General features: G+C 40.2%; 2 protein-coding genes across 2 annotated transcripts in view; one reads left to right on the forward strand and one right to left on the reverse strand.

Moving 5' to 3' along the window:
• LOC114494955 (transmembrane protein 217-like) overlaps positions 1-5178 on the reverse strand; it is a 37385-nt gene extending 32207 nt beyond the window's left edge. Inside the window, exon 1 of the mRNA XM_036024048.1 lies at positions 5031-5178. The gene's annotated coding sequence lies outside the window, so the exon portion shown is untranslated. The remainder of the gene's footprint in view (positions 1-5030) is intronic.
• Positions 5179-5217: 39 nt separating this feature from the next.
• Positions 5218-27805, forward strand: part of TBC1D22B (TBC1 domain family member 22B) — an 87108-nt gene continuing 64520 nt past the window's right edge. Inside the window, exons 1-2 of the mRNA XM_028509093.2 lie at positions 5218-5440; positions 18667-18723. Coding sequence (XP_028364894.1) covers positions 5385-5440; positions 18667-18723 — 113 coding nt within the window. The 5' untranslated portion in view covers positions 5218-5384. The remainder of the gene's footprint in view (positions 5441-18666; positions 18724-27805) is intronic.

The following is a 27805-nucleotide window of genomic DNA, read 5'->3' on the forward strand; positions in this document are numbered from 1 at the left end:
GAAAAGGCTGCATTTTTCCCATGGTGATGTGTAAAAGAATGTTAACTGAGAACTGTTTGAAATAAAAATAACTGGATGCGACAATCAAGGTCTATTCACATAGCAGAGCATGATGTTGCATGTGAGTTGAGTAAACGAGAGTTCTGTGTATCCACAGAATGCTGAGTGAAAAAAGCCAGTTGCTGAAGCATATGTACTGTGTGATGCTATTTTAAAGTTTCAAAACATGGAAAACATGTTGTTTATGGGTATACACATATGTCGTAAAAGTCTACGGCATGCATGAGAATGTTGAGCACATAAATTAGGATTGAGGCTTCCACTGGAGATAGGGAGGGGAAGGGGAATGAGGAGGGGCAAAGGGGTCAGTTGTATCATAAGGCTTTCTGTTTCTTAACCTTGTTCTTATATGTTATTTATTCTTCATTCTTTAGGGGTTGGCAAAGTGCCAGATTTGAGATTTGAGCCAATTCTGTTTTTGTATGGCCTATTAGCTAAGAATGTTTTTTACATATTTTAATTGTTGAAAAAAATGAAAGAATAATATTTCATGAGATGTGAAAATTCCATAAAATTTTCATGTCTACCAGCAATATTACATTGGATCCCAGCCACACCAGTTTATGTTCATATCATTTAGGGTTGCTTTCATGCTATAACAGCAGAGTTGAGTAGTTGTAAAAGAGGTTGTACAGCTTGCAAAGCTGACAATACTTACAATCTGACCCTGTAGAGAAAAAATGTGACAGCCCCCAGTTTATTGTGTGGTATGTTGTTCATAATACTTAAAAAATAAAGCATTAGAGGAAAATTCCAGAAATAAAAAGATGTATAATTCTACCATCTAATACAATTTGCTTAATTTTTTCATGTGGTCTTCTTTGAGAAAACCCATATATTTTTATTGAAATTAGGCGAAGACACTGTGCATTCTGCTTCCCCAACCCATATATCAGTTCATAAACCTTGTTGACATGCTATGTAGCATTCAAACTTACACATTGTAATGGCATAGCATGGTTTGGGTTTACAAACCACACACCATAATTTGTGTAACTACCTCTTCATGTTTAAATCTTTATATTCTTTTCATTTCCATTTATTATTGTTTATGAGGAAAGGAATATCTTTACACACAGAGCTTCACCCCCTACTTTTGATTTATTTTCTTAGAATAAATTCCTAAAAAAAATTCTTAGTCTTCCCTCTGCCTGCCCACATTTCCAACTCTAACCACTTTCTCCTTCCTCCCTTACTCCAATAGCTTCTTGCTTTGTCAGTCTTTTTGCTTTTCCTTTGCCTTCTATCATACAAGTGATCCGTCTCACTTGGCTCTTTCTAGTGGTTGCTTAGGTATTGGAAAAAGCTCTCTTGCTCTTAGATCCCAGCTTGACCCATCCCCCTCAGGTGGTCCAACATTCTGCAGTGCGCTGTGAGAGCTGCTTCTTGCTCTCATCTCCTAATTTGTTCTCTCACCACAGGGTCCACCCCACTCCTTTGCTGAGGTTAAAGTCCGCCAGTAACTAAGTAACTGTTGGTAACTAAGTCCAAAGGCTTTTTTCTTGATTTCTATCTTTCCCACGGAGCTCCTGCTTTGAAATTTCCTCCCAACTGTTCTTCAGGTGGTCCTTTCTTTTTCTGCGTGTCTCAGGGCTTATCTCTTCCACAGAACCTTCTCTAAGAACTGGAATACATCCTCCTTTTTTGAGTCCAGTTCAATCCGTGCACAGCTCATCTTCTTCACTCTGCTGTGCTCGAATCTAAGTTGTTTTACTCTTCTTTGAATGAACATGAAGTTAAGGAAGGAAAAGTGGTAACTTGAAGGCAGACAACATTGAGAATCTTCTACTCAAAGTTTAAAAATAATCAAACCTTTGAGAAAAATTCAAGGATCACAGGCCATACTGTTCTAGTAACAGAAGATCTACCAAGCGAGGTCCACAGATCAGCAGTATCAGTGTCATCTAGAGCTTGTTAGAAATGCAGAAATAGGCTCTACCCCAGATGTACTGATTCAGAATATAGGCTTTTAATATGACATCTAGGTGACTGACATGTACATTAAAGTATGAGAATCACTAGTCTAATGATCCAGTAAATGCCTGCCTCGAACGGCCTCCATCAAAAGTACTCCAATGACCCCTTGGGAACTTCAAGCCAATGAAGTTTACCTCTAGTGAGGCAGAGTTTGGTGTGAGGGTGATCTGGCTGCCATAGCTAACACACCTTTGATGAACAGGGTTGATTCCATTGATCTCCTGGCTAGATGGGTGGCTTCCCTTCCCCATCATTCCAGGAACAGATTCCTTCCTCTAAAGCTGCAAAGGGGTTTGAAAAGGACAATCTTTCCCAAGAGAGGGAGACTATTCTTCAGCTAAGAGTATAAGCAAGCTTATAGAATCTTTGGTAAAGTGGGTACATCCTACTAGGGGCTGGAAAACATTTTCTATCACCTTTTCCAATAAGAAATGGATAGGAACAACCAAGAACCAAAAGACAACAATAGTTTATATTCTTCATTCTCTCACTCAATAAATATCAAGCACCTACCATATGCCAAGCACTATTCTAGGTGTTGGGGTTACAGCAGAAAACAAAACAGACAAAATCCCTGCCTTTGTGAACTTTACATTCTAGGGGATGAAGATGGACAACACACAAGCATGTAATATAGCGGGCAGTGATAGTGCTTAAAAAACAAAACCCAGAGTGGCAGACCCCACTATTTAAGAGAGGTGGTCAGGGAAGAACTCCCCAAGGTGAGGACATTTGGGAATGTACCTGAATAAAATGAAATCATCCAGATATTAGGGCAAGAGAATTCCAAGCAGAGGAAATGGGTAATGCAAAGGCCTTGAGGTAGGAACATGCTGGAAGAGCTTAAGAAACAGCAAAAAAAGGCCAACAAGCATGGTTGGAACACAGATTAAGCAACAAAAAGATTGGAAACACATCATGTAGGGTCTTTAAGTAGCTTGGACTTTATGCCAAGTGTGATGGAGCCACTTTAAGGTACTGGGCCTAGAGAATCAATATAATCTGACTGACAATTTAAAAGGCTCTCTCTGGCTGCAGTGTGGGGAATAGACTGTAAGTGGGCAGGAGTGGAAGCAGAGAGGCCAAATTGTAGGTTGCTGTAAGAATGTTAGTTGGTTTAGATTTGGGTAGTCATAGTGGTGGTGGTAGTAAGAAAGGTCCCAGCAATTTCAACTTCCTCAATAAAGATTATTTAATAAGTTATTACCAGATGACTGGAGTGAATTTTTTAAATTTTGGATGGGAAACTGGCTTAGATACAGAAAACAAAGAATAGGAATAATAGAGCTTCTTTGGGTTGAACAATGTAAACAACATCCCTAGGAGATTCGTGTTACTTAACATTTCATAAACAATTAAGAAAAAGGAACACTGAGACACTTCTGGATACACAAATTATACTCTGCTTTCCACATGTGAAATAACAAGTTAATAGGGAGTTCTTCTGGAACATTTCTAAAGCTATGTGAGTAGGCTGGAAAGTGACAGGTGACTTGCCATATAGACAAGTGTTAAGACAGCTTACATAGGGAGAGACAACTCAGATGATACCTTTAAGATAATGAACTCTGAACTGCCAGTTGCAACCAAGGAAAGGGATCTAGAAGCCGCTATATATTATTCCTTTAAGATATCAGCTCTTGTAAAGTCCAAAATGCCAGCAAAAGTTCTGTCTGTCCAAAATAAAGATAAAACATCAGCTTCAACAAAACCTCAGGAAAGCCCTCTTGGAGTTCATTGCTGATCACTGCACTGTAAGAAAAAGAACATCTAAAGAAAGGCAGCTAATATGATTTTTTAAAAAGATAATATTAAAAGGATAAGAGGGGTTCTTATTCGATGGATTAAATGCCCATAAAAGTTGACTACCTGAGACAAGATAAGATGAAAGCCTATAAAAGCTCGAAAGGCCCAGAGAAAGTAAAAATAGCCCTTCTTATACAGTCCCATGATTGTGAAATTGGGGGGCAAAAGAAGCTTGAAAATGGGAGTAATGTCTGTGTAGAAAGAGACCATTGGAGGGTATATAAAAAAAGTTTGTTCTTTAGACAGGTGGTCCTTAAGTATTCTCTAGTATATAAAAGGACATGTGGTAGCAGTAAACAGCAGTTTGGGGCCAACAAGCCCACCTCAACAGTCCCTTGTTGGGATTAAAACTATTCTGGACTGGTGTGTGCTTCCTGACCTCCCCCCTCCTAATCGCTATGGTACACAACCACAGAAACTCAAAAAGAAAGAGAAAACAAAAAACAAAAAAAACCCCATAGTCAAGAAATTCAAAGGATTCAAAAAATGCTCACATTAAATCTGATTCTGAGTCAAAAGTGGACTGAAAATAAATTCAAGAGTGAAAGACTTATAATAGATTAATAAGATAAATTAAGTCTTTTGGGAGGTATATTCCTAATCTTTGTGATTTATGACTTGGAGATATATCATGTCCTTACAAGAAACATTAATTGGTAGTTTCAATTGGATGAACAAAATAAGAACATTTCCTAAATGTTGTTTGTCAGCATCTGGTTCTCATAGAAAGTCACAGTTATTGGTTGAAACGGATTCAATCGTTCGAATTTCCCTCACAGCACAAGTCCTTCAACAGTGTTCAGTTAACAGAGGAGGGAAAGACTCTCGTGAACCAACCGTTATTCATGTGTTGAACAGTTACTGACCCTGGGCTATAGGATCCCTATTGATCTTACTTCTCAGATGTCAAACAAACAAACAAAAAACCCAACCAACTAAGCAAACAAACAAAAAACCTGGGTCCAAATGAAAGGGAAAGCAGAGGGTAATAACCAGTGTAGTTGAGTTAGGAGATTTTAGAAATGGGCTGCTTACAACACATGGGACCGTACTTGAAGGTCAAGATTTATGCATATAATACATATCTTTTCTTTCCAAAAAAATATGAGAAGCGAGAACCTCCTTCCCCTCCTTCCCCCGCGCCCAAAGTAAACAGTATCCTTTACTCCTTCCCTTAGATAGTTTACCTGCTTCTTCCCCTCTCCGGGTTGAGGAACTTTCAGTCCCGCCTCCCTGCTGTCCAAGCACCGCCTTCCCGGTCCACCTGTGTGCCCAGCCCCTGACGTTACCGTTCGGCTTCAGCGGCCTGCAGGATTCCGGCTCCCGATTGGTTCGTCCGACCACGGCCTGGCAACCCACCAATGACAGCGGCGCCGGATTGGGGGGGGAAATGCCCACATCCAAGATGGCGCTTCCAGGATCTGGGAGCCGTTGACCGGCGGCCGGGAAGCGGCCTGGGTTGGCCTTCAGATTGCGGGGTCTGGGGGCATCTCGCCGGGTACCCCCTGGCCCGCCTAGAAGGCCTTCCCTGGGCCAGAGCAATGGCCGCCGAGAACAGCAAACAGTTTTGGAAGAGGAGCGCCAAGCTGCCGGGGAGGTGAGCCTAGGACGCTGAGGGTGGAAGAGGGGATTGGATAAACCCTTCCAGATCCGAAGCACTAAATCCGGCGGGCCTGGGGCGCCACCGACCTCAGGAGGCTATTTTGGCCAACCTGGGCTGCGGCAGTTGGGACTGCTTGGTGGTGGCAAGGCAGTTGTCAGGCAGAGGAGCAGGCAGCGAGCTTTGGCAATGGCTGGGGGAGAGACCGGTGTCTGAGAGCCGAGGTCTCTGGAGCGGCTGCTCTCAGCTGGGAGGTGGCCAGAGTCCGGGTGTGAGGGACAGTGGAGTTGAGTGAGTATCCAGGTTATGTCCTGGGTTAGAAGGGCCATCCCCACCGCTGCTTCTCACTTTAAACAGAACTCCCTCGTGGGGGTCTTCATCACGCACAGGTGGTTGTTTGCATGAGGATGGCCTGTTCCCTTGCTCCCCCAGCTCAGCACGTAACGAATCTTTTCTCCTGGACTCACACGAGGCTCTGCGAGGAGTTTGGGACTGTCAGCGAGGGGAACAGGGAAAGTGAGGAAAATTCTCAAGCTTGACCTTTTTTTTATTTTGAGTTGGCCTTTACCTACTGGCCTATGAATTATTACAGGGTGACCCAAGAATCGAGGTTATTTCTTAAATATTTTCTAAGGATTTGTTCAACCCCAAGCGACTCCTAACCCCCATGCCTTGTGATGTTCTTTTTGTGCAAATTTTTCATGCACTACTTTTTTTCATTCTTCAGTTGTTTAGAGAGCAGACCTTCTAAGCTACATTTTTTTTTTTTTTTTTTTTTTTTTGGTGTATGCTTAGTGATTGCACATCCATCAATCTGTTGTTGGTTTACAGTTTCAGTTTGGTTTGGGCAGAGTCCTGAGAAGCATAAGGATAAGTGCATGTTTCAATTGTGAATTTAAGATTTCTGCCAGCTAGATTCTACTTGGTGATGAAATTCATGTTTGGTTGTGCCCCACATATCACCTTTCCTAATTGAGTCTGGGATAATTCATTGAACTGGGATGCACGCGCACACACACACAACCCAATGAAGATCTGTGGTGGCTATATAGCAGACTTATTTTTTATTTAGGATCCTATTAAATGATTCCCACTCTATGGAGAATAGAGTGGGAATCAGCTTTTAGTAAAACAGTATTAAAATAATGAAAAGGAATGAGAGATAGCTTCAAAATAAAGTACTGTGAAATTACAGTGTTAATATTCATGCTAAAGACTTTTATGTTTTTAGATAAACACCACTTCCTGCCAACTGATTCCTTTTCCTTCCTGGTCCAGTGAGTTCTCCAGTCTCACTAACTGGTGTTCTCTGGGGTTTTCCATAATGAGATCATTACATTTTGGCATTCTAAAGGTTATCAGCAAAATCAATGGGGAAACTGTTAAATCAGGAAGCAGTATGTGAGATGTGGGGCATGGCATGGTATTTTGTGCCTATGACTGCTGGTTGTTATTAACAATCTTTTGTTTTCTCTATTTCCTCTGTGGTGACAGTCTTTTGTTTTCTGTATTCCCTCTTTGGTGACAGTCTTTTGTTTTCTTTATTTCCTCTTTGGGACTATAGGAACAGTCACCTTTTCAAAGCACTACTTTTGTAAGATAGGAAAGGGATGGTCTCTTAAGTTTCTTCAAGTTTCTGGCTTCCTTTTTCATTTCGAAGAGGAATATAGAGGGATAGAGAAGAGATCATTTGAGTTCAGAAAGACTTGGGTTTTTATTTGTTTTTGTTTTTTTTAAATTTACTCTTTATTGTATTTTTTCCATTACCATTTAGTCCCATAATACTTCCCTCCCCCCAGCAGTCACCACACACTGTTTTCCATGAATCTTTTTTCCTTTTTGCTCAATCCCTCTACCTCTAACCTCTGCCACCACCCGCCACTCCCGCTACTAGCTGTCATCTGCTCTCCATCTGTGAGTGTCTCATTTTGCTTGTTACATCAGTTTCTTCATTAGATTCCACATATGAATAAAATAATATGGTATTTGTCTTTCTCTGACTGGCTTCGTTCACTTAGCATAATGTTCTCCAGGTCCATCCATACTGTTGCAAAGGGTATGATTTTCTTCTTTTTTAAGGCTGACTAGTATTCCATTGTGTAAATGTCCCATAGTTGTTTTATCCACTCATCTATTGATGGACACTTGGGCTACATTCATATCTTGGTGAGTGTAAATAATGCTGCAGTGAACACAGGGCTGCTTATCTTCTTTGGAATTAGTGTTTTGAGTTCCTTTGGATATATTCCTGAAGTGGGATCGCTGGGTCAAAAGGCAGATCTGTTTTTAATTTTTTGAGGGATCCTCATACTACTTTCCACAGTGGCTGCACCAGTCTGCATTCCCACCAACAGTGCGAAAGCATTCCCCTTTCTCCACATCCTCACCAGCACTTGTTGTTTGGGGTTTTTATTTGAACTCTCTTACCTGAGTGATCCAGGACAAATTATTTGCTCAATCTCTCTGGGCCTCAATTTCCTTATCTGTGAAATATGGATTAAAATACTTTCCTGAGGGTTACTATGAAGACTGAACTAAACAACCTATTTGTAAAGAGCCAAGAACAGTGTTTATTCTCAATAAGTACTAGTTATTAGTATTACTGTTATATTAGAGCAAGTAAACATTTAAAAGAATGTTTTTCAGATCCTTATCCCATACTTATATTCAGGTATGTAGAAACATAAGGTATGTTCAGATGTGTACTTACATTCAGGTATGTATTTATGTAGGTATTTATGTTCATTATTTATCTATCTTAAGGCATTAAAATGTTGCCACAATTCAACTTGTTTTTAGTACTTGCTTGTTGAAGGGATGTAGTGTTAGTTGTGTGCTTTAACAGGGAAGCCCCAGGAGCCCCTGGTTCCTTACTTCCAGGTAGTAAGTGCTTTGGGCATTTTCCTAATAATAGAATTTTTGCATTTCTATTCTTTAGATCTTAGTGAAGAAAAACTTTCTTCTAGGTGGTAAAATGACATAGATGACTGTGTCTAGATCCATTACAGTGTAGAAGTGAAAGTAGTTTACTCTTTTTTGCAAACTGAAAGGTAAAAATTCAAAGCGATGGCAGGTTACTTTCAGTTTCTTTGATCATGATCTAGCACTTTACTGACAAGAAATAGGAATTTTATTTACTAAAAAAGCCCAAGTTCCTAATGAATTAAATATCTTTTAAAAAACCCCAGCTTTATTGAGATATAAGTCACACCCCCCAAAATTCACCCACTGTTCAGTAGATATTTAGTATATTCATCTAGAATATAGATGGTTTTGTATAACCATTAGCACTAATTTCAGAACATCTTTATTTATTCATTTATTTTCAGAGACTGGGGAAGGAAGGGAGAAAGGGAGAGAGAGAAGTATCGATGTGCAAGAAATACATTGATCAGTTGCCTCTTGCATTACCCCAGCTGGGAACCTGGCCTGTAACCCAGGTGTGTGCTCTGACTGAGAATCAAACTGGTGACCTTTCAGTTCACAGGCCGGCAGTCAACCCACGGAGCCACACTAGCCAGGGCCAATTTCAGAACATTTTTATCACCCTAAAAAGAAAATCCCTATCTATTAGTAGTTACTCCCCACCCCCTGCCCCTGGCAACCACTAATCTTTCTATTTGTATAGATTTACCTATTCTGGACATTTCATATAAATGGAATAATGTGATATGAGAGCCTTTTTGGTTTCATTTATTAAGTATGCTTTCAGGGATCATCATGTTGTATCATATATCAATATTTCATCAGTATTTCATTCCTTCATGGCTAAATAATATTCTGTTGTATGGATATACCTCATTTTGTTTATCCATTAATCAGTTAGTGGACATTTGGGTTGTTTTCACTTTTGGGCTTTTATGAATAATGCAATGAAATTCACAGGCAGGTTTTTGTGTGGATGTATGTCTCCCATTCTCTTGAGTATATATAGTAGTGGGATTGCTGGATCATATGGTAACTTGATGGAATTAAACATCCTTTTAAGTTCTCCCAGTTATTCATAAGAACCCAATCTACTTAATACATCAGATAGTCCTTGTGTGAAGACCTAGGAAGATAGGAGGCGATATGTACCACGTGGAAACGTGCAGCTAGTAGGTAAGCAATAAATCCTGGAGGTGTAATAAACAGCATAGGGATTATAGTCAACAAAACTTTGAAGTTGCTAAGAGACTAGATCTTAATTGTTCTCACCATAAAAAAAGAAATAATTATGTGACTTATTAATTATGTGGTAAATTGCGTGATAGAGGTGTTAGCTAACACTTTGGTGGTAATCACTTGCAGTATATAAATGTATCAAGCCAACACATTGTACACTTGAAACTTTCACAATGTTTATGTCAGTTATATCTTTAAAAAAAAAAAAAAAAAGCAGGCCCTGGCTGGCGTAGCTCAGTGGATTGAGCGCGGGCTGCGAACCAAAGTGTCGCAGGTTCGATTCCCAGTCAGGGCACATGCCTGGGTTACAGGCCACAGCCCCCAGCAACCGCACATTGATGTCTCTCTCTCTCTCTCTTTCTCCCTCCCTTCCCTCTCTAAAAATAAATAAATAAAATCTTTAAAATATATTTAAAAAAAAAAAAAAAAGCAGGCTCCGGAACTTGACTACCTGGATTTAAATCTCAGCTCTGCTATTTTTTAGCTGTGTGACCTTGGGTAAGTTACTTAACCTCTCCATGCCTCAGTCTCTTCGTCTATAAAATGGGAACAGAGTATCTAACCCATTAGGCTGTTAGGAGGGTTAAATGAGATAATGCATAGAAAGTACATAGAGGGTACTCAATAATATTAGCTGTTTTAAAAATGATAGTTATAATCACAGAATCTCCTATTTATATTTGTTTCTTCCCCTTGCTTTAGTTTCTGAAACTGGAATTGAAAAAATTTGAGCAGTGGTATGTCTGGAGCCTCAGTGAGTACTGGTTGGGAAAAAAAATACCACCTATTATTAACTAGGCAGTAGGTTTATGGGGACACAAAGAAGCCTAATGTGGGACAGCTGTAGTGTCAGGTATTCTTTAGCTATGAGAAGTGTGATTTTGAGCAATGGACTTCAGTGAGTCCCCAGGAGGACTCAGTAAAACATAGATTGCCAGGCCCCACTTCCAGAGTTTCAGATTCAGAAGTTGTAAGAAAGGACCTGAGAAGTTGAGCTTCTAAGAAGTTTCCAAGTGATACTGCTGCTGCTAACTGGGGGGCTGCACTTTGAGAACCACTGAGAAAAGAGTCCTGAATTGATAGAAAGAAACCTGAATTCTAGTGCTGGGGGCTTTTGCCATATGAACCTTGAATAATTAATGCATCTCACACTCAACACATCCAAACTGAACTCTTGATTTCCTCATCTGTCCATTCCTGCAAAGCTATTCTTTCCATCTCACTTAATGGGCCCCCCATTCATCAAGTTCCTCAGACTCCAAATCCTAATGTTTTTGATTCTTCTCTTTCCTTCCTGCCTCATCCAGTTCATCAGCAAGTCCTGTTGGCTCTTCAAGTATGTCCCAAGTCTGAGCTATTTTCACCACTTCTGTCTCTACTACCATGGATCAGTGCCAGTCCTCTCTTGCCTAAACTGCTGCTGTAGCCTCTGAATTGGTTTTCCTGCTTCTCTTCTTGCTCTTCTAAAGACCTCTTGTTTGTAGTTAGGATCAAATCCAAAGTCTAAGTCTTCCAGGCCCTTCATGGTTGGAAAGATAGGCCAAGTTATGGATTTTGATCTTTATCCCAAGAGCATTGGGATGTCATTAGAAGGTTGATGGGAGCTGAGGCATGGTCAGATTTGCATTTATAAAAATATCATTTCTGGCTGCCCTGAGGAAAATGGCTTGGATCAGTGTTTTCAACACCTAGGGGTGGGGACACACAGTTGCTGTTTTGGGTGTGTGAATTCTGAGATGTACTTGGACTATAGGATGTTTTACTTCTCTGGCCCTTGCTCACTAAGTGACAGGAAGGCCACCAGTTACTGGGACAGTTACCCTTCCCACATACATTTACATTTCTAAGTCAGGGGGCTACTGCAGTCAGTGAGGGAGAGGCCATGTTGGCAATGGTGAGGAGAGGTCAAGTTTGAGAATATCTACAGGACTTGGTAAATCATTGAATTTGGGGAGCGAGGGGGAAGGAGCAGGCAAGGAGGTGTCATTCCCAGGCTTCTGGCTTAGGTACTCAGGTGAGATTGTAGTGTGATAACCTTAGAGAAAAAGCCAAGTATTAGGGCAAAGTCCTTAAAATCTCCATGCTCAGATTCCTTCTCCATGAAATGAGAGGTTTGGATTAAGTGAACACTAAGGCTCTCACCAGTTCTGAAGTTGAGTATTATGTTTTAACTTACCAATTTCAACTCGTGTCATTAGATATTTCTCTTTTGCTCTGTCACTCACACCAGGCATGATTCATAGGTAAGAGCACAGGTAGGAGGTGCTTTTGGTAGGCTTTGCTGTCTTGGAAAGTAGTGACTTGCTGGTGCTGCCGAACATCTGAGTGTCTTGAAACCGTAGAATTTCATATAGAATCGACTCTTAAGACCAGTGCCGGTGAGGAAGCTGCGGCCAGAGAGGGGTGACGACTTGCCGCAAATCACACTGCAGAGTTCTTGACTTCCGGTTCATGCTCTCTCTACTACTGCCTCCCCCTTACCCCTTCCCCCATCTTTGCTGTAATTAAGACACCCTCTGTCAAAGCACCTCATCCAGTCCAGGGATGTGGACACCTCCAGTGAAAAGATGTGGATGAGACTTGGAATGGGAGAGACAAGTGTGAGCCAGAGCCTGGCTCATTTCCCACATTCTTATTTCCAATCTTTCTGGGAAGGACTTCTCCCTCTTTTTAAGCAAAAGTGTTTATTAAAGTCAAGGAACTGTTTTTTGCATTAAATGAAGTTGAAGAAAGTGTCTAATCACTTGAATTATATAGGAGCCTTCTCTGTTGTTTGGTCATTTTTCATAACATTAATGAATCTGATTGTAGATTCGGTGTAATGGCCCTACCCTGTCTGGGAAGGTATATTACAGCCTGTTCTTAGCTTGGAAGTGTTTTACTGATAAAGTAAGTGAATATACTAAATTACAACTGAAACGGCATAGATCCCCCTGTCTGGAAGAGTTCCATGGAGTGAGTATGTGAACCTGAATCAGTTGCCAACATGTTTGGTTTTAAATTGGGTAGCTCTAGTCCCATATTTGCTTTAGCTCCTTCGTCAATGCTAAGCAAAACACCTATGTGTTGATTTTTCCTACCAGGGTTTTTGCACTGCTCCAGCTACCTAAACAAGCTATGTCAATACATTCTGTGGTGTTGGTTTTATCAAGGAGAATGACAGAAGTTGACCAGGATGTTCGCTCCTTTTTTTTTTTTTCCCATTGCAGCACATCCTGTGCGATCTTTTCTCTGCATACACAATGTGATTTCTCTGAGAGTCAGTGAGTTTCTCTCTAGTTTTTAGGTCTAGCAAAACAAGAGTCAGCTTAAAACAGACCTGGGTTTTGTAGCCTTCAAATCTTAGCTCAGTAAGTTTTGTTACGTGTCTGCTGGTGTGCTGCCCTCTGCCAGGTGCTGAGAGGATCACAAAGACATGCACCAGCACTGCTCTTTAGAAACTGCAAGTCAGCCTGGCATCGTGGCTTCCCCTGGTGAGGATGCTGTGTGTTAGTGACTTTCTGGTTTTTCCATTAAGCATATGCTACTTTTGTAATCAGAGAAACTTCAATGTGGAGCTGGGTGAAAACACATTGTTGAGTGAGAAAAGCAAGCTGTAGAACGGTATGTACAGCATGCAGTCTTTTATGTGACGTTTTAAAACATTAAAAAGTACTGTATGTTGTTTATGGATACATGAACGTATGTAAAAGTGTAAAGACAGAGGGGGAGGACTTCATTCCCACTGTAGGATAGTGGTCACCGCTGGGGAGAAAGGGCAGCGGGGCTGGGGACTGCCATTGGGACTTCAGTAGTCTCTCTAGTGCTTTAATTTCTTTAAAAAAGAAATGCGACAAATATTAACAGTTGTTAAATCAGAGTAATGGGTGTTCATGGATTTTGTTATAGTTTTCTCTGTACTTTTGTGTTTGAAAATTTGAATTAAATGGTTTTTATACCTTTTTGGAACAAATATTTTTAAAATTTATCTTGGGGAGATCAGACAGCTAGCCATTGAAATTAGTAATATTTAAGGTAACATTTATGATTTAGAGCCTAAAAAGTAATATATACAGTGTGATGCAATTTATATAGATTTAAAAACATGCAAAACAATACTAGACATAGAAAATAAAAATGTAAAAACAAAAAATGAGGGCAAGAAATGCCAGACTCAATAAAATGGCTTCCTAGGAAGGGCGGGGTTCTGCTGAAGCTTCAATTCCATAATGTCTTAAAGCTTATGCAGATGTTGAACATAAAGAACCTTGTATTATGATCTAAATCTAGTTTATTTTAAAAAATAGTCTATTTTTTAAAAGCAACATAAGCCCTCATGTATGTGTTTAGGGAATCAGAGAATGCATGGGCTAGTGGATGCTGGTGTAGGGTCAGAGAAAGTCTAATGGTGGGGGACTGAGGGGATGTGCAGTGTGAAGGGAATGTTTCAGGATGGATACCATTTTGAACAGGGAGTAGGGCAAACAGCCTGATTTAGTAACTTAGGTGTGTTTGGAAGGCGGAGTAGAGACCAGCGTGCTCTAGAGTTGAGTTTGGATTTGGGAGGAATACAGATGGTATAGGTGAATTATAAATGCCAGGAAATAGAGCATGTTAATCTCCAGGCTTTTATTCTGTCTTTATTAATCTCTGTGATCATCTCGGTTTCTCTTTTCTAACTTCTGCCTGTCCTTTCTGAGATTCAATAAACTGATTAATTTTACAAAATGTTCCAGGTACAGATACAGCACTGTTTGGTTCAAGAATATGTTAACAAATTCTGTTTGGGCTCTGATACCTTTGCAGATGAAGGCCGTCATTTATCTCTGCCTTTCTAGCTGCGCCAGCACATTCAGCTGCTGTCTTTAAAAAAACAGTCCACTATGGTTTTAAATTTTCTTTCCTGGATAGTAGTTGATGGCCTTTGACCCTTAAGCCTACATAATTGAGATGGCTTTTTTGCTGCATAGATTACTGGCAAGTGGTAATACCCTTTTAAGGGGAGAATCTAAGGATCTAAAAATAAGAGTGGTCTTGTTTTTCTACCTTGTCACCCAACCTAACTGGCTCATTGACATTGTCCTGAAATTTATCCTCTGATCTTTAGATTGTACTACAAAGAGACTTGTGAACTTGGAGAGTTCAAGTGTACTCCTCTGAGCGTATTTGCAAATACTAAAAGACAAATTAGTGTCCCTTTCAGTGTTTTTGTTTTAATTTTTGTTTTGTCTAATGCTTTTCTCTGTAAGCCAAACTTTCACATTATGCTTTGATCCCTCTTGTTTTCTCTCTCCTTTCCTCAGCCGAAGAAACTGTGAACACATTAAAGTAGCATTGTTTGTATTTCTGTAGTAGTATATGGAACAGTTTGTTTACAGAGAAGTTTAGGGAATAGAGATTTTTCTAGCTAAAAAGGTAGGGGATGTATCCATAATTAAAGATCTATGCACAAGAATGTTCCTTCTGGAATGTTAGAAATCATTGTGAAAATGATTGAATTGGTTACATTTTTATTTAAAAGCAACTTTAGAATCACTTCTGTTATGTCAAATAAGGCACATGGTAAACTTGTGTTTTATAAATGTTGGGTAAGGAATAAATAAATGGGAGGGAGATAGAAAACCACTTCTTGGGCACTCAGTGTGTGCTGGGTAGCATTCTAACATTTGCAAATCTACCTCACTACCTGCTGGTATTAACACCCACCAGGAATTGTGCTAAAAGGGCTTTTTACACATTGTCTCATTTAAACCTCCCAACCCTCTTAAAATTAGTTAATTTACTTCTTAAAAAGGTGACAGATGTACATGATACTAATTCAGAAAGGTACAAAAAGATTTGCAGTAAAAACTACATTTCTTTGCTGCCGGTCCTCCAGTCATCTGGTTCCTTTCAAACCACTTGCTATTAGTGTCTTGTGTCTTCTTTCAGAGGTGCTTTATAAGGACATAGACCTAATTCCATATGAATATGTAGGTATGTTTTATTTTAAAGTTTTTTATAGAAATGGTGGCATATTATGCATACTATTCTGCATCTTTTTCCAATGAATGTTTTAGAGTTTGTTTCATGTCAGTGGATATAGAACTGCTTCGTCGTTTTTAACAGGTGTATTGTAATTTACTTGACCTTGTTAATGATAATTATTTTTCTTTTAGTAGGTAAGTTCAGCCCATGACATTTATTGGAATGATTAATATATTTGGACTTAGTTCTATTTTTAATATTTTCTTTAAAAATGTTTCACTATAAAGACTGTACTCACTTTGGAGGTGGGTATACATGTATATGTTCTGTTGATTTGGAAGGCTTACCCTTTTATTTTAGTGATATAACTTTATACCATATTTCTTCAGATAATACCTGTTGACTCCCTTACAGGAACAATGATGAAATTAGTAGTTACATTTTCTGCCCTCTCCCCACCTGCTTTTATTTGGCTATATTATTTTTCTTGGGTTTATTTTATATCTTAAAACATACTTATGTCTCTATTACTTGAGCTCTCAGCCATCAATGTCTTTTGAGCCTTGTCAGTAAAAGATGAGAAAATCAGTGTATATACTTATGTAGTTTGCCGAATACATTATTTTTACATCTTTTTCTTTTTGGTATATAATTGCAATATATCTTTTTAAATTTTATTTTTCAATTAGTGTTGGCATTTAGTATTATTTTATATTAGTTTCAGGTGTGTGGCATAGTGGTTAGATAATTATATAATTTATAAAGCAATCCCCATGATATTTCAAGTACCCACCTTGCACCATACTTAGTTATTAAAATATTATTGATTATATCCCCTATGCTGTGTTTTCCATCTCTATGACTATTCTGTAACTACCAATTAATACTTCTTAATCCCTTCACCTTTTTTATGCAGTCCTCCAACCCCTGTGTCTATGTGTCTATTCTGTCTTGCGAGTTCATTCTTTATTTTTGTTTAGATTCTGCATGTGGTATTTGTGTTTCTTTCTCTGACCTATTTCACTGAGCATAATACCCTCTAGGACTAGGTCCATCCCTGCTTCAATTGCAGATGTTAAGATTTCGCTCATTTTTATGGTCAAGTAATATTCCATTATATATATGTGCCACAATTCTTTTCCCCACTTGTCTATTGATGGGCACTTGGGTTGCTTGCATATCTTGGCTATTGTAAATAATGCTGCAGTGCACATAAATCTTTTTGAATTAGTATTTTGGGTTTCTTCAGACATGTACCCAGAATTGGATTCACTGGGTCATAAGGCAGTTCCATTGAATTTTTTGAGAAACCTGCACACTACTTTCCACAGTGGTTGCATCAGTCTGCATTCCCACCGACAGTGCACAAGGGTTCCCTTTTCTCCACATCCTCTCCAACACTTGTTTGTTATTTATTGGTGATAACCATTCTGACAGGTGTAAGGTGATATCTCATGTGGTTTTTAATTTGCATTTCTCTGATGATTAGTGATATTCAGTACCTTTTCATATGTCTTTTGGACAGATATGTATGTCCTCTTTGGAGCAGTGCCTGTTCAGGCCCTCTGCCCATTTTTTAATTGGATTGTTTGGTTTTTGTTACATTCTCTTCTGCAACCATAAAACCTCAAATTTAAGATTTGTCTTACAGTTAATTAAATGTTCTCCACTAGTCCTTTTGCCGTAGTTTCTACATTTATCTCATTAATTAAAGTTTTCCTTCTAGTAACCATATTCCCTGAGTTCTTAGATGTAGAAATATGCTTTTTTATCACCTTTGTACTTAAACAGCAGTTTGGCTTGATATATAATTATTCTTGGGTCACTTTTTGTGTGTGTGAACTATTACAGAAAAGTACATGAAACAGTTGTGTGGTATGATAATTTGATGAATAATCACAACATGAACACCCCAGAAGTGAGCCCCCCACAAGCCTCCAGGTGTGCATTCTTTATCACACCTCCCTCCTTCCCCAGAAACAACCACATTCTTTCATGTCAATTACTCTGCTTTCTTTATGCTGTTACCACTATGGATGCATCCCTAAATAAGAGAAGTCAATTTTGCCAGTTTTTTTAAGGGTTTTTTTTTTTTTTTATTGTTGACACTATTACAGGTGTCCACTATTCCCCCACCCCCACTTTGCCCACTTCCACCCTGCCCTCTCTTTCTTCTGTCCCTCACCACACTGTTGTCCGTGTCCATGAGCTATGCATATGTGTTCTTTCGCTAATCTCTCCACCTTTTTTCATCCAATCTGCACCCCCCCTGCCAATTTTTGAGGTGTATATAAATAGAAATCATACAGTGTTCACTCTTTTATCCTTCGCTGCTTTTTTGCTCAACATCACATTTCTAAGATTCATTCACATTGCTACTTGCAGCTCCACTTATATTTAAATTGCTATGTAGTGTTCTATTATATGAACATACTACAGTTTATTTCTTTGTTGATGGACTCTTGGATCATCTCTGGTTTGGGGCTACAAGGAGCCAAAATGCTATGAATAGTTTTATATGTCTGCCGGTACACATATGTGTGTATTTGGGAGTGAAAATGCTAGGTCTAGAGTATATACATTTTATATTTCCTAGATATGGCCAAACTTTTTTGAAGTGGGTTGTGTTACTTTATACCCCCACCTGCAATGTGTGAGAGTTCCTTGGGTCACCTTTCCTTGATATATAGTGTTGTTCCATTGTCTTTGAGCCCAAGTGATCCATTGGGGTAGGTAATATTGTACTGCTGTTTTACAGATGAGAAAACAGGTTCAAAGTGGTCAGGTAATTTGGTGCAAGTTTATAGAGGTAGTGGATGCCAGAACTGACATGTGAGCTCTGCTTTTCAGCACTACAGCCTGTTATCTTTACATGCTACCCTTTTTTACAGATAGGACTTCCTGACATCAGATATGTAGGGCCCTGAAACCTCACCAAGGAAGGTGAACATTGTCAGACTTTTTTCCGCCGTCTTTTGGGGCTGGATTGGATATAGTTGATCTTGGAGGTGATCTGTTTCCCAAAGTCCCTTCCAATTTTGTGATGTAGAGGGGACTCATCAAACATATTTAGTGTCCTGACAATTTACTTCTTCCTTTTCTCTTGCTTTTAGTATCCAGCCTGTGTATGGAGCACAGCACCCTCCTCTGGACCCTCGGCTCACCAAAAAGTAAGTCAAGTTGTTTTCTTTTCTTTTTTGCTCTTTCAAAATTGTATTTTGTTAATTATGTTATTACAGTTCTCCTAATTTTTCCCCCTTTGCCCCCCTCCACCTAGCACTCCTCACTTCCTCAGGCAATCTGCACACCATTGTTCATTGTTCATGTATAAATTCCTCAGCTACTCCATCCTCTATGCTGTACTTCACATCCCCATGGCTATTCTGTAACTACCTATTCATAGTTCTTAATCCCCTCACTTCTTCACCCATTCTCTTCCTCCCCTCTCCCATCTGGGAATCATCAAAAGCCTCTCTGTATCCATGATTCTGTTTTTGTTCTTGTTTGCTTAGTTTGTTTTTTTAGATTCAGTTGTTGAAAGATATGTATTTATTGCCATTTTATAGTTCATAGTTTTGATCTCTTTTTCTTAAATAAGTTCCTCTAATATTTCATATAATAATGTTTAGATAAGGATGGACTCCTTTAGTTTTTCCTTGTCTAGGAAGCTCTTTATCTGCCCTTTGATTCTAAATGATAGCTTTGCTGGGTGGAGCAGTCTTGGCTGTAGGTCCCAAAGTCATTTCATAACTTTGAATGTTCCCTGCAAAGTTTCTTTGAGGAATCGGCTGACAGTCTTATGGGAACTCCCCTATACATAAGTAACTTCTTTGCTCTTGCTGCTTTTAAGAGTTTCTCCTTATCTTTAACCTTTGGCATTTTGATATGTCTTGGAGTGGGCCTCTTTGCATCCATCTTGTTTGGGACTCTCTGTGTATCCTGTACTTGAATGTCTATTTCCTTCACCAAATTAGGGAAGTTTCTTTCATTATTTTTTCAAATAGATGTCCAATTTTTTGCTCTTTCTTTTCTCCTTCTGGCACCCCTATGAGGCAGATGTTGGAATGCTTGAAGTTGTCCCAGAAGCTCCTTAGCTTATCCTCATTTTTTTATCTTACTGTTCTGACTGGTTGTTTTATTCTTCCTTATGTTCCAAATCATTGATTTGATTCTCTACTCTATTGATCCACTCTACTGTTGTTTCCCTGTAAATTGTTCTTTTTTTCAGTTAGTGTATCCTTCATTTCTGACTGGATACTTTTTATGCTGTAGAGGTCCTCACTAAGTTCCTTGAGCATCCTTATAACTAGTGTTTTGAACTCTGCATCTGATAGATTGCTTATCTCCCTTTTCTTTGGTTCTGTTTCTGGAGTTTTGATCTGTTGTTTCACTTGGGCCATGTTTTTCTTTTCTCCTCATTTTGGTAGCCTCCTGGTATTTGTTTCTATGTGTTAGGTAGAGCTGCTATGGCTCCCTGTCTTGGTAGTGTGGCCTAATGTAGGTGTAGTAGGTGTCCTATAGGGTCCAGTGGCATAGCCTCCACTATCATCCAAGCCGGGTACTCAAGATGTACCCATTGTGTGGGCTTAGTACATCCTCCTCTTGTCGTTGAGCTTGGCTTGCTGTTGGCAGGTCAGTGGGAGGGATTTAGCCAGGCCAGTCAGCTGCAAGGACTGGCTTGACAACTTACAACGAATCACCACCCTCTATGGGGGATTAGCTGTGCAGGGGCAGGATGGTAGTGCTCCAACGTGGTCTGCAGCTGTCCACTGTGTGTGCAGGCTCTGGGGTTTCTCACATGCTGCAAGCCAGTTTTAGCCCCCACCTATGTTTTGCCCAGAGCCACCCTGCTTGGGCTCTAAAGCAATCTGAGATGGCTACTATTTGTGCTGGCTTGGAGATTCCGAGACAAAGCCAAGCTGTGAATATAGGCTGGCTGCTGCTAGTGCCCGGCCTGGGGCCACTTAGTAAGAGGTATCTGGGCTAGAGGCTCACGGAGGCTAGCTGTTGCTTGTTAGAGAGGATTCAGGATGTTATGAAGCATGAGCCAAGATCAGCAGTTCAGGTGGAAAAGTCTTCATTAACAGCTTGGGTGGTCCTGTAAGCTGGGTGGCACAGAGTCCCAAGGGATCTCCAAGGTAGGGCAAATGGTGTTGACCAGGTTGATAGAGTCTCAGATATGCCACTTGCTGGCTCTGTGGCTTTGTCAGGGGAGGGTTCGGAAAAGGCCTCTGCCTACCTTTCTTTGTGGGTGAAAGCTGTCCCTCAGGTCTCGCCTTGATACCAGACACTTCAGTTCTTCTCTGTATGCCACTGGTACCTTTCAAGCTGCTACCCCAGTGCTGGAACTCAGAGGGAGTGAGTCTAAGCAAGTCCATGTGTGGGTTCTGAAAGAGGAACTGCTTGGGACTCCAGAAGTTTCTTCCACTGATTCAGTCTCCTCTTGTTTTTGCAGCCAGAAGTTCTGGGGATTTATCTTCCTGGCACTGAAGCCCTGGGCTTAGGGGGCCTGGAGGGCTGGGACTCCTCGATCCGGAGATATCCCTCCTGCATTTTTATCTACCACATGCAGATGAGGGACCAGCCTGTTCTGCCTCTCTGCCCCTCCTACCAGTCTGGATGGATGGATGTGGTTTCTTTAATCCACAGTTGTTAGATTTCCATTCAACTTGATTTCTGATGGTTCTGACCTATGGTTGTTCTATAACTTAGTTGCAATTTCAGTGTGGTTGTGCAAGGAGGTGAGCTGTGTTTATCTGTGCTGCCATCTTGACCAGAAGTTTGTTTTTCCTTTTATGTGGGTACTTCCATCACCCCCAACCCTCCCCTACTTTGTTGGAATGACGGTTACCACTTTGACCTTTTCTACCTTCTCTTCTGCTGTCTTTTAGAGTAATCAGTCTTACCTCTAAACAGTCTGTTACTCAGTGGGAAATTAACTCCAAAGATTTTTTTTTCTACACAGGAAGCAGATATATGTAGGATTTGGTGGTGTAGTCTCTGTCCTGGTGAAAAGGTCTTTATTGATTAAATATTGTTGTGAAATTGGATGATTGAAGAATTCCCTTGAGCAAGAGACCTGGTTTCTGGGGCTTATTGCTCTTGAATGTAGGTAGGTCTGCCACCTTTTCTTCACTTATACTCTGAGAATTAGGGCAAATAGAATATAACTGTAGGGCTGGCTTTCTTCAGGTCCTCTTTCTCTTTGACACACTCAAGGAAACCCAGCCATACAACAGAGTGAAAAAGCTCCCTGGAGGCTATTTCTCTAGTAAAATTCCAATAATTTTCTTTTTTTAAAAAATTTTTTAAAGATTTTTATTTATTTATTTTTAGAGAGGGAAGGGAGAGAGAGAGAGAATCATCAATGTGCGGTTGCTGGGGGTCGTGGCCTGCAACCCAGGTATGTGGCCTGACTGGGAATTGAACCTGTGACACTTTGGTTCGCAGCTCGAACTCAATCCACTGAGCTATGCCAGCCAGGGCCCCCAGTAAATTATTTTCAAACACAACAGAGACCCTAACTAAATCAATACCCCTAATTACCACTTTATCACAACTTTCTCTAATGGACCATCACTCAGCCACAGTGAGGAGATGGGTCCTCATCTCAGATTTTCAAAGAACTTTGGCCTCTATCTTTGGGTATACGTAAATGTTAGAGACTTATTTCTATGAGCTATAATTTGTAGTGAAAGCGGAATGATTTGAGAAGTGCAGGAAACCTAGGTTCTCATCCTCCTGGGGTCTGTGTAATAATATCCACCCTTTTTTCACAGTGAGTATGGAGGTAAAGGTATTGTACATTGAAGTATTTCAAGTACCTAGAAATATGGTACATCAAATATGCATTACCAATATTTTAATATTTTAAAAATAACTTTGCTCAATGTATGGTGAACTTTCTGTAATTCTACTAACTCATTCTTTTTACAATTTGGCCAGTATGTAGAAGGTACATTCTTACTTTGGAAGTATGACTGCTGTTCTTTTCTGTAAGATGCACAACTTTTATATCAGAAACCACTAGACTGTAAGCTTTTTGAGGGCAGGGACTTTATTTTGTTCACCACTACACTGTTAGTACCTGGAATAGTATGTGGCTCGTAGTAGGCACTGGGCAAACATTTATGGAATGAGGAATGTATTTATTTACTTAGGCAGCAGGCTTTTCTTTAATATTTCTTACTTTGTACTGTGTGTTAGCTCTTATTAAGGGGAGCATGCTTTTTGTGAGATTTGTGTGATGTTTCCATTAAGCAGAATGAATTCTATTTCTTTTTTTAAAGATTTTATTTATTTATTTATTTATTTTAATATATTTTATTGATTATGCTATTACAGTTGTCCCATTTCCCCCCTTCTCTCCCCTCTCCCCTGTACACCCTCCCACCCACATTTCCCCCCTTTAGTTTATGTCCATGTGTCATAAGTTCTTTAGCTTCTACATTTCCCGTACTATTCTTGCCCTCCCCCTATCTATTTTCAACCTACATTCTATGCTACTTATTCTCTATACCTTTTCCCCCTCTCTCCTCCTCCCACCCCCCTGCTGCTAGCCCTCCATGTGCCCTCCATTTCTGTGGTTCTGTTCCTGTTCTAATTGTTTACTTAGTTTCTTTTGGTTTTGCTTTAGGTGTGGTTGTTAATATTTGTGAGTTTGCTGTCCTTTTACTATACATGTCTTTTCTGTATCTTCTTTTCTTAGATAAGTCCCTTTAGCATTTCATAAAATAAGGGCTTGGTGAGGATGAACTCCTTTAACTTGACCTTATCTGAGAAGCGCTTTATCTGCCCTTCCATTCTAAATGAGAGCTTTGCTGGATAGAGCAATCTGGGATGTAGGTCCTTGTCTTTCATGACTTGGAATATTTCTTTCCAGCCCCTTCTTGCCTGTAAGGTCTCTTTGGAGAAATCAGCTGACAGTCTGATGGGAACTCCTTTGTAGGTTACTGTCCCCTTATCTCTTGCTGCTTCTAGGATTCTCTCCTTCGTCTTTACCTTGGCTAATGTAATTATGATATGCCTTGGTGTGTTTCTTCTTGGGTCCAGCTTCTTTGGGGCTCTCTGAGCTTCTTGGATTTCTTGGAAGACTGTTCCCTTTGCCAGATTGGGGAAGTTCTCCTTTATTAGTTGTTCAAATACGTGCTCAATTTGTTGCTTTTCCCCTTCCGATTCTGGTACCCCTATAATTCGGATATTGGAACGTTTAAAGGTGTCTTGGATGCTCTTAATCTTTTCCTCGATTCTTTGAATTCTTATTTCATCATGCTTTCCTGCTTGGTTGATTCTATCTTCCTTCTGGTCCACTGTATTGTTTTGAGACTCAGATTCCTTCCTTTCACTATTGGCTGTCCTCCACGTATCTTCCTGCATCTCTTTTATGGTAACCTGCATCCTTTCATCTAAATTGCGCCCAAAATCAACCAATTCCGTGAGCTTTCTGATCACCAGTGTTTTGAACTGTGCATCTGATAGATTGGCTATTTCTCGGTCGCTCAAAAGGATGAGTCCTGGGGGACTGATCTGCTCTGTTGAAAACATGTTTTTCCCCTGTCTCTCCTTTTTTTTTTTTTCCGGTCTGGTTGCTCTTGTTACGGTGGGGGGCGGAGCCTTAGGTGTTCACTGGTGCTGGGCACCCCAGTCGCTAGATTGTGACGTTATATGTGGGGGCGCAGACGGGAGTGGGGATGGGAGAAAACAATGGCGGTAGTTCCGTTCTCCTGGACTCAGACCCTTCTCTGGGCTCCCGGGCTGCGAGTTCTGCCCTGGTCCACAATCGCTACCCCTCTGGGTCTGCCAGCCACAGCTTGCGTACTCAGGGATCGCCGCTGCATTCTTGCGCCCCGGATGGCTGTCGCGCCGATTTCTCGCCAAGTTTTCCCCAACCTCCACGAGCCGCCGACCCGAGCCAGCCCTGCACCCGCCGGGCTCGTCTTCTCCTGCCAGTCCAGATGAACGCGTCTACTTCAACTTCCTGGCTGCCCGACTTCCATTCAGATAAATCCTCTGCCGGATCTGGGCGTTATTCTGACTATAAATTATTGTTGTAAATTATTGTTCTAATCTTGGTTGTGCAAGGAGGTACGGTGCGTCCACCTATTCCTCCATCTTGCCGGAAGTCCCTATTTATTTATTTTTTAGAGAGGAAAGGGAGGGAGATAGAGAAACATCAATGTGCGGTTGCTGGGGGTTATGGCCTGCAACCCAGGCATGTACCCTGGCTGGGAATCGAACCTGGGACACTTTGGTTCCCAGCCCGAGCTCAGTCCACTGAGCTACGCCAGCCAGGGCTGTGAATTCTATTTCTTGATTTTACCAACAGACTATCTAGTCAGTTGGCTAGTATAGCAGTCACTGCTGATTACCCACCCAACTATTTCTTCTGGCCCTGCTTCTTTCTTGCTCAATAAATGTAATTTTATTCAGCTGTTAATCTGGTGATGGTGTACTTAGAGGATTCGTTTGGGCCTTTTACAATAATTCTTTGGTAATCCCAGTGACTGGTCTATGGTGAGTTCATCTCATGAATTTTGGCCAGTGAAACATAAGAAAGTGTCCTGAGGGAAGATTCTTGGAAAGATTCTTATGATCAGAGAGATCATTTTGGGGAAAAAAAAAAAGCCTGTTTTTTTGCCTCCACCCATATTTCCTGCTTTTCAGTGTGGTAGTGTGAAATTGAGATGCTGAAAACTGTAGCAACTAACTTGTAACCTAAGGGAAAGACCAAGAGAATTGCAGAAACACCAACCAGCTCAGTGTCCTGACATCACGGTCTTTACAATTTAAGCATCATAGTTGAGAATTCAGTTCCTTGTAGCCAGTCTTATTCATAGCCAGGGTTTGTTGATTGGTAATTGCTCCATGCCAGCATATTTTATAGTGACCTTTGATAGACTCTGGTTCACATATAAATCTGTCTACCCATACATAAGGCAGTGGGTGTACTATCCCATTTTATGCTTGGGTTAAAGTCACCACACCTTGTCTGCACCTGTCAACAGAGTTTTCTCTGACTTTGTATTTAAGTCAGGTCTTGTAATATCACCATATCCCAAACTGCCATGACCAGCTTTATATATTCTTGTTTTCCCACATGTTAATAATATAAAACCATGACTGTTCACTGATCATTCAGCAGAATTCCATTCACACTGTCAATAGAGGTAATCACTTAGCTCTGCAATTTGGAAGGACTATATTTGTCACTGAATAAACTGTGTCCTGTTTCATGCAAATAGTGGTTTGGGAGTAATAGTCTACAGCATGGAACAACATCTAGGTTTGCACTGGACCGTTTTACAATTCCAGATTGTTACTATAAAACATTTATTGCCCTTATTTTATATCTTTGTTAGGACATTTTTATTACTTTCCCTGCTACTTGATTATTGTTCCACTTCAGACCATCATTAATTACTGTGTGGTTAATCCCCATCACAGCAGAAGCTTTACATTGGGTCTTCAATCATCTAAACTGCACGAGCAAGTAAGTTGTTCCCCATCTGTGTATATTGACTTCAATTTGCCAAATTATTACCATTAGTGATAATATTGCCTGCAATTATTTTTATAGCTCAGATAAAACTAGTGTTATTGCAGAGCAGCCCCATTAGCGACTTGATGTCATGACAAGCTTCTAAATTTATCGTTTTCTGAGTAGATATCCTCATTCCAAGTTATAAGGCTGGTTCACGCAGAGCCACACTGGCAATTGTGATGACTGAATTCATTTGACTGTTACTAAATTCCCCACTTTCTTCACATCCCTTACCAATGTCAGACGTTATTTTTCTAAACAAATTTGTGTCATATGTCTACTGAATGAACAACTGTATCAGTAAAACAGTGTAGTATTAGTCAAATTACAGAATGATTGATCTTTTTGTAACAGATTGATTGTATACAGTATACTTACTGTATATATACTTACAGTATAACCTATAACTATTCCTTTTCAAAATACCTGTAGGTGTTTGTGTTAACCTTTAAGCTATTATTCAGCAAACAACTAAGTTTCTCTCAATATGCCATTTATTGTGTTTTTGTGAGTTTTTAGTTTCACCCGCACTTCTGAATCCCTTTTTCTTTACCACTTGCTACCTCCATGATCTTGGGCAAGTAACTTAACCTCTTGGAGCCTTAGTTTCCTCATCCATAAAATAGGAATAATAAGACTCAGGTCACAGAGTTGTGAGGATTAAATGAGTATCTGTCAAGTGCTTTTTTAAATTCTAATTTGGCATAGAGTTGTGAGGAGGTATGGTAAAAATGTCTGTCTGAGGCCAGTTTGGTTGTAACTTTGATACGGTTCTGTTTAAATAATCTTGGTTAAACTTCAAGTCATACTGTGGCATTATTGTATTGGGTGGGTATAACTTAGTAGGGACCATGTTAAAATGAAGCATCTCAAGCTAGAATTACCTGGGTTGATTTTTTTTTTAACTAGGACTACTGGGGTTAAAAGGGAAGAGGGACATTTTTCCCCTAAGGACCACATCCCTACATGTGACTTCCCATTCTGGCTACCGACATGAACAGCCTATTCTGTGAAAACAGGAAGTTAATTCCTACAAGACTAGAAAGTTAGAACTGTCAGCCACGTACACCTGGAGATGTTATAGCTCTGCTGTTATGTGCTCAATTTGCATGGAGACTCCTTTTCCCAGGCTGCAGATCCTACCATGCCTCAGCCCTCCCTGCCAGTTTTTCTAGGCAGTGTGGTTAGAGAGCATGCAGGCTCTGCAGTCAGGTGGATTTGAGCCCAGACTTGGCTGCCTGCCTGTGACCTCAATCAGCCTCAGTTCCCTCGTCTATAAATGGGAATAATAATAATAATAATAATAATAATAATAATATTACTTACAGAGTTATGAATTAGCATTAATAAGAAAATGGGTTCATGGAAATATTAGCACAGTCTGGCATTTAGTAAGTAGCCAATAAATGTTAACCATTATGTATGTATGAGTTTATATTATTCCCATTGAAGAGAACAAAATTAATAAACATGGAAAAAATCTTCAGAGCCTTAATCTCCCGTCACTGTCACTGGTCTCCAGATTTTCTGCTCTCACCCAGTGGTGCACCAGGGGCCTTCACTCTCTCATTCTGTCCTCAGACTCCCACCACTCCGGGTGATACCGGCCTCTTCCTCCACAAAGACTCTTTTCTCAGGACAGAGCTGACTTTTTAACTGGTTAGTTGAGTTTTGGGTTTTGTGGGGTAGGTATCTCTAAAATAATTTCTAGC

Source organism: Phyllostomus discolor, chromosome 4, assembly GCF_004126475.2.
Source record: "Phyllostomus discolor isolate MPI-MPIP mPhyDis1 chromosome 4, mPhyDis1.pri.v3, whole genome shotgun sequence".
Lineage (NCBI taxonomy): Eukaryota > Metazoa > Chordata > Mammalia > Chiroptera > Phyllostomidae > Phyllostomus > Phyllostomus discolor.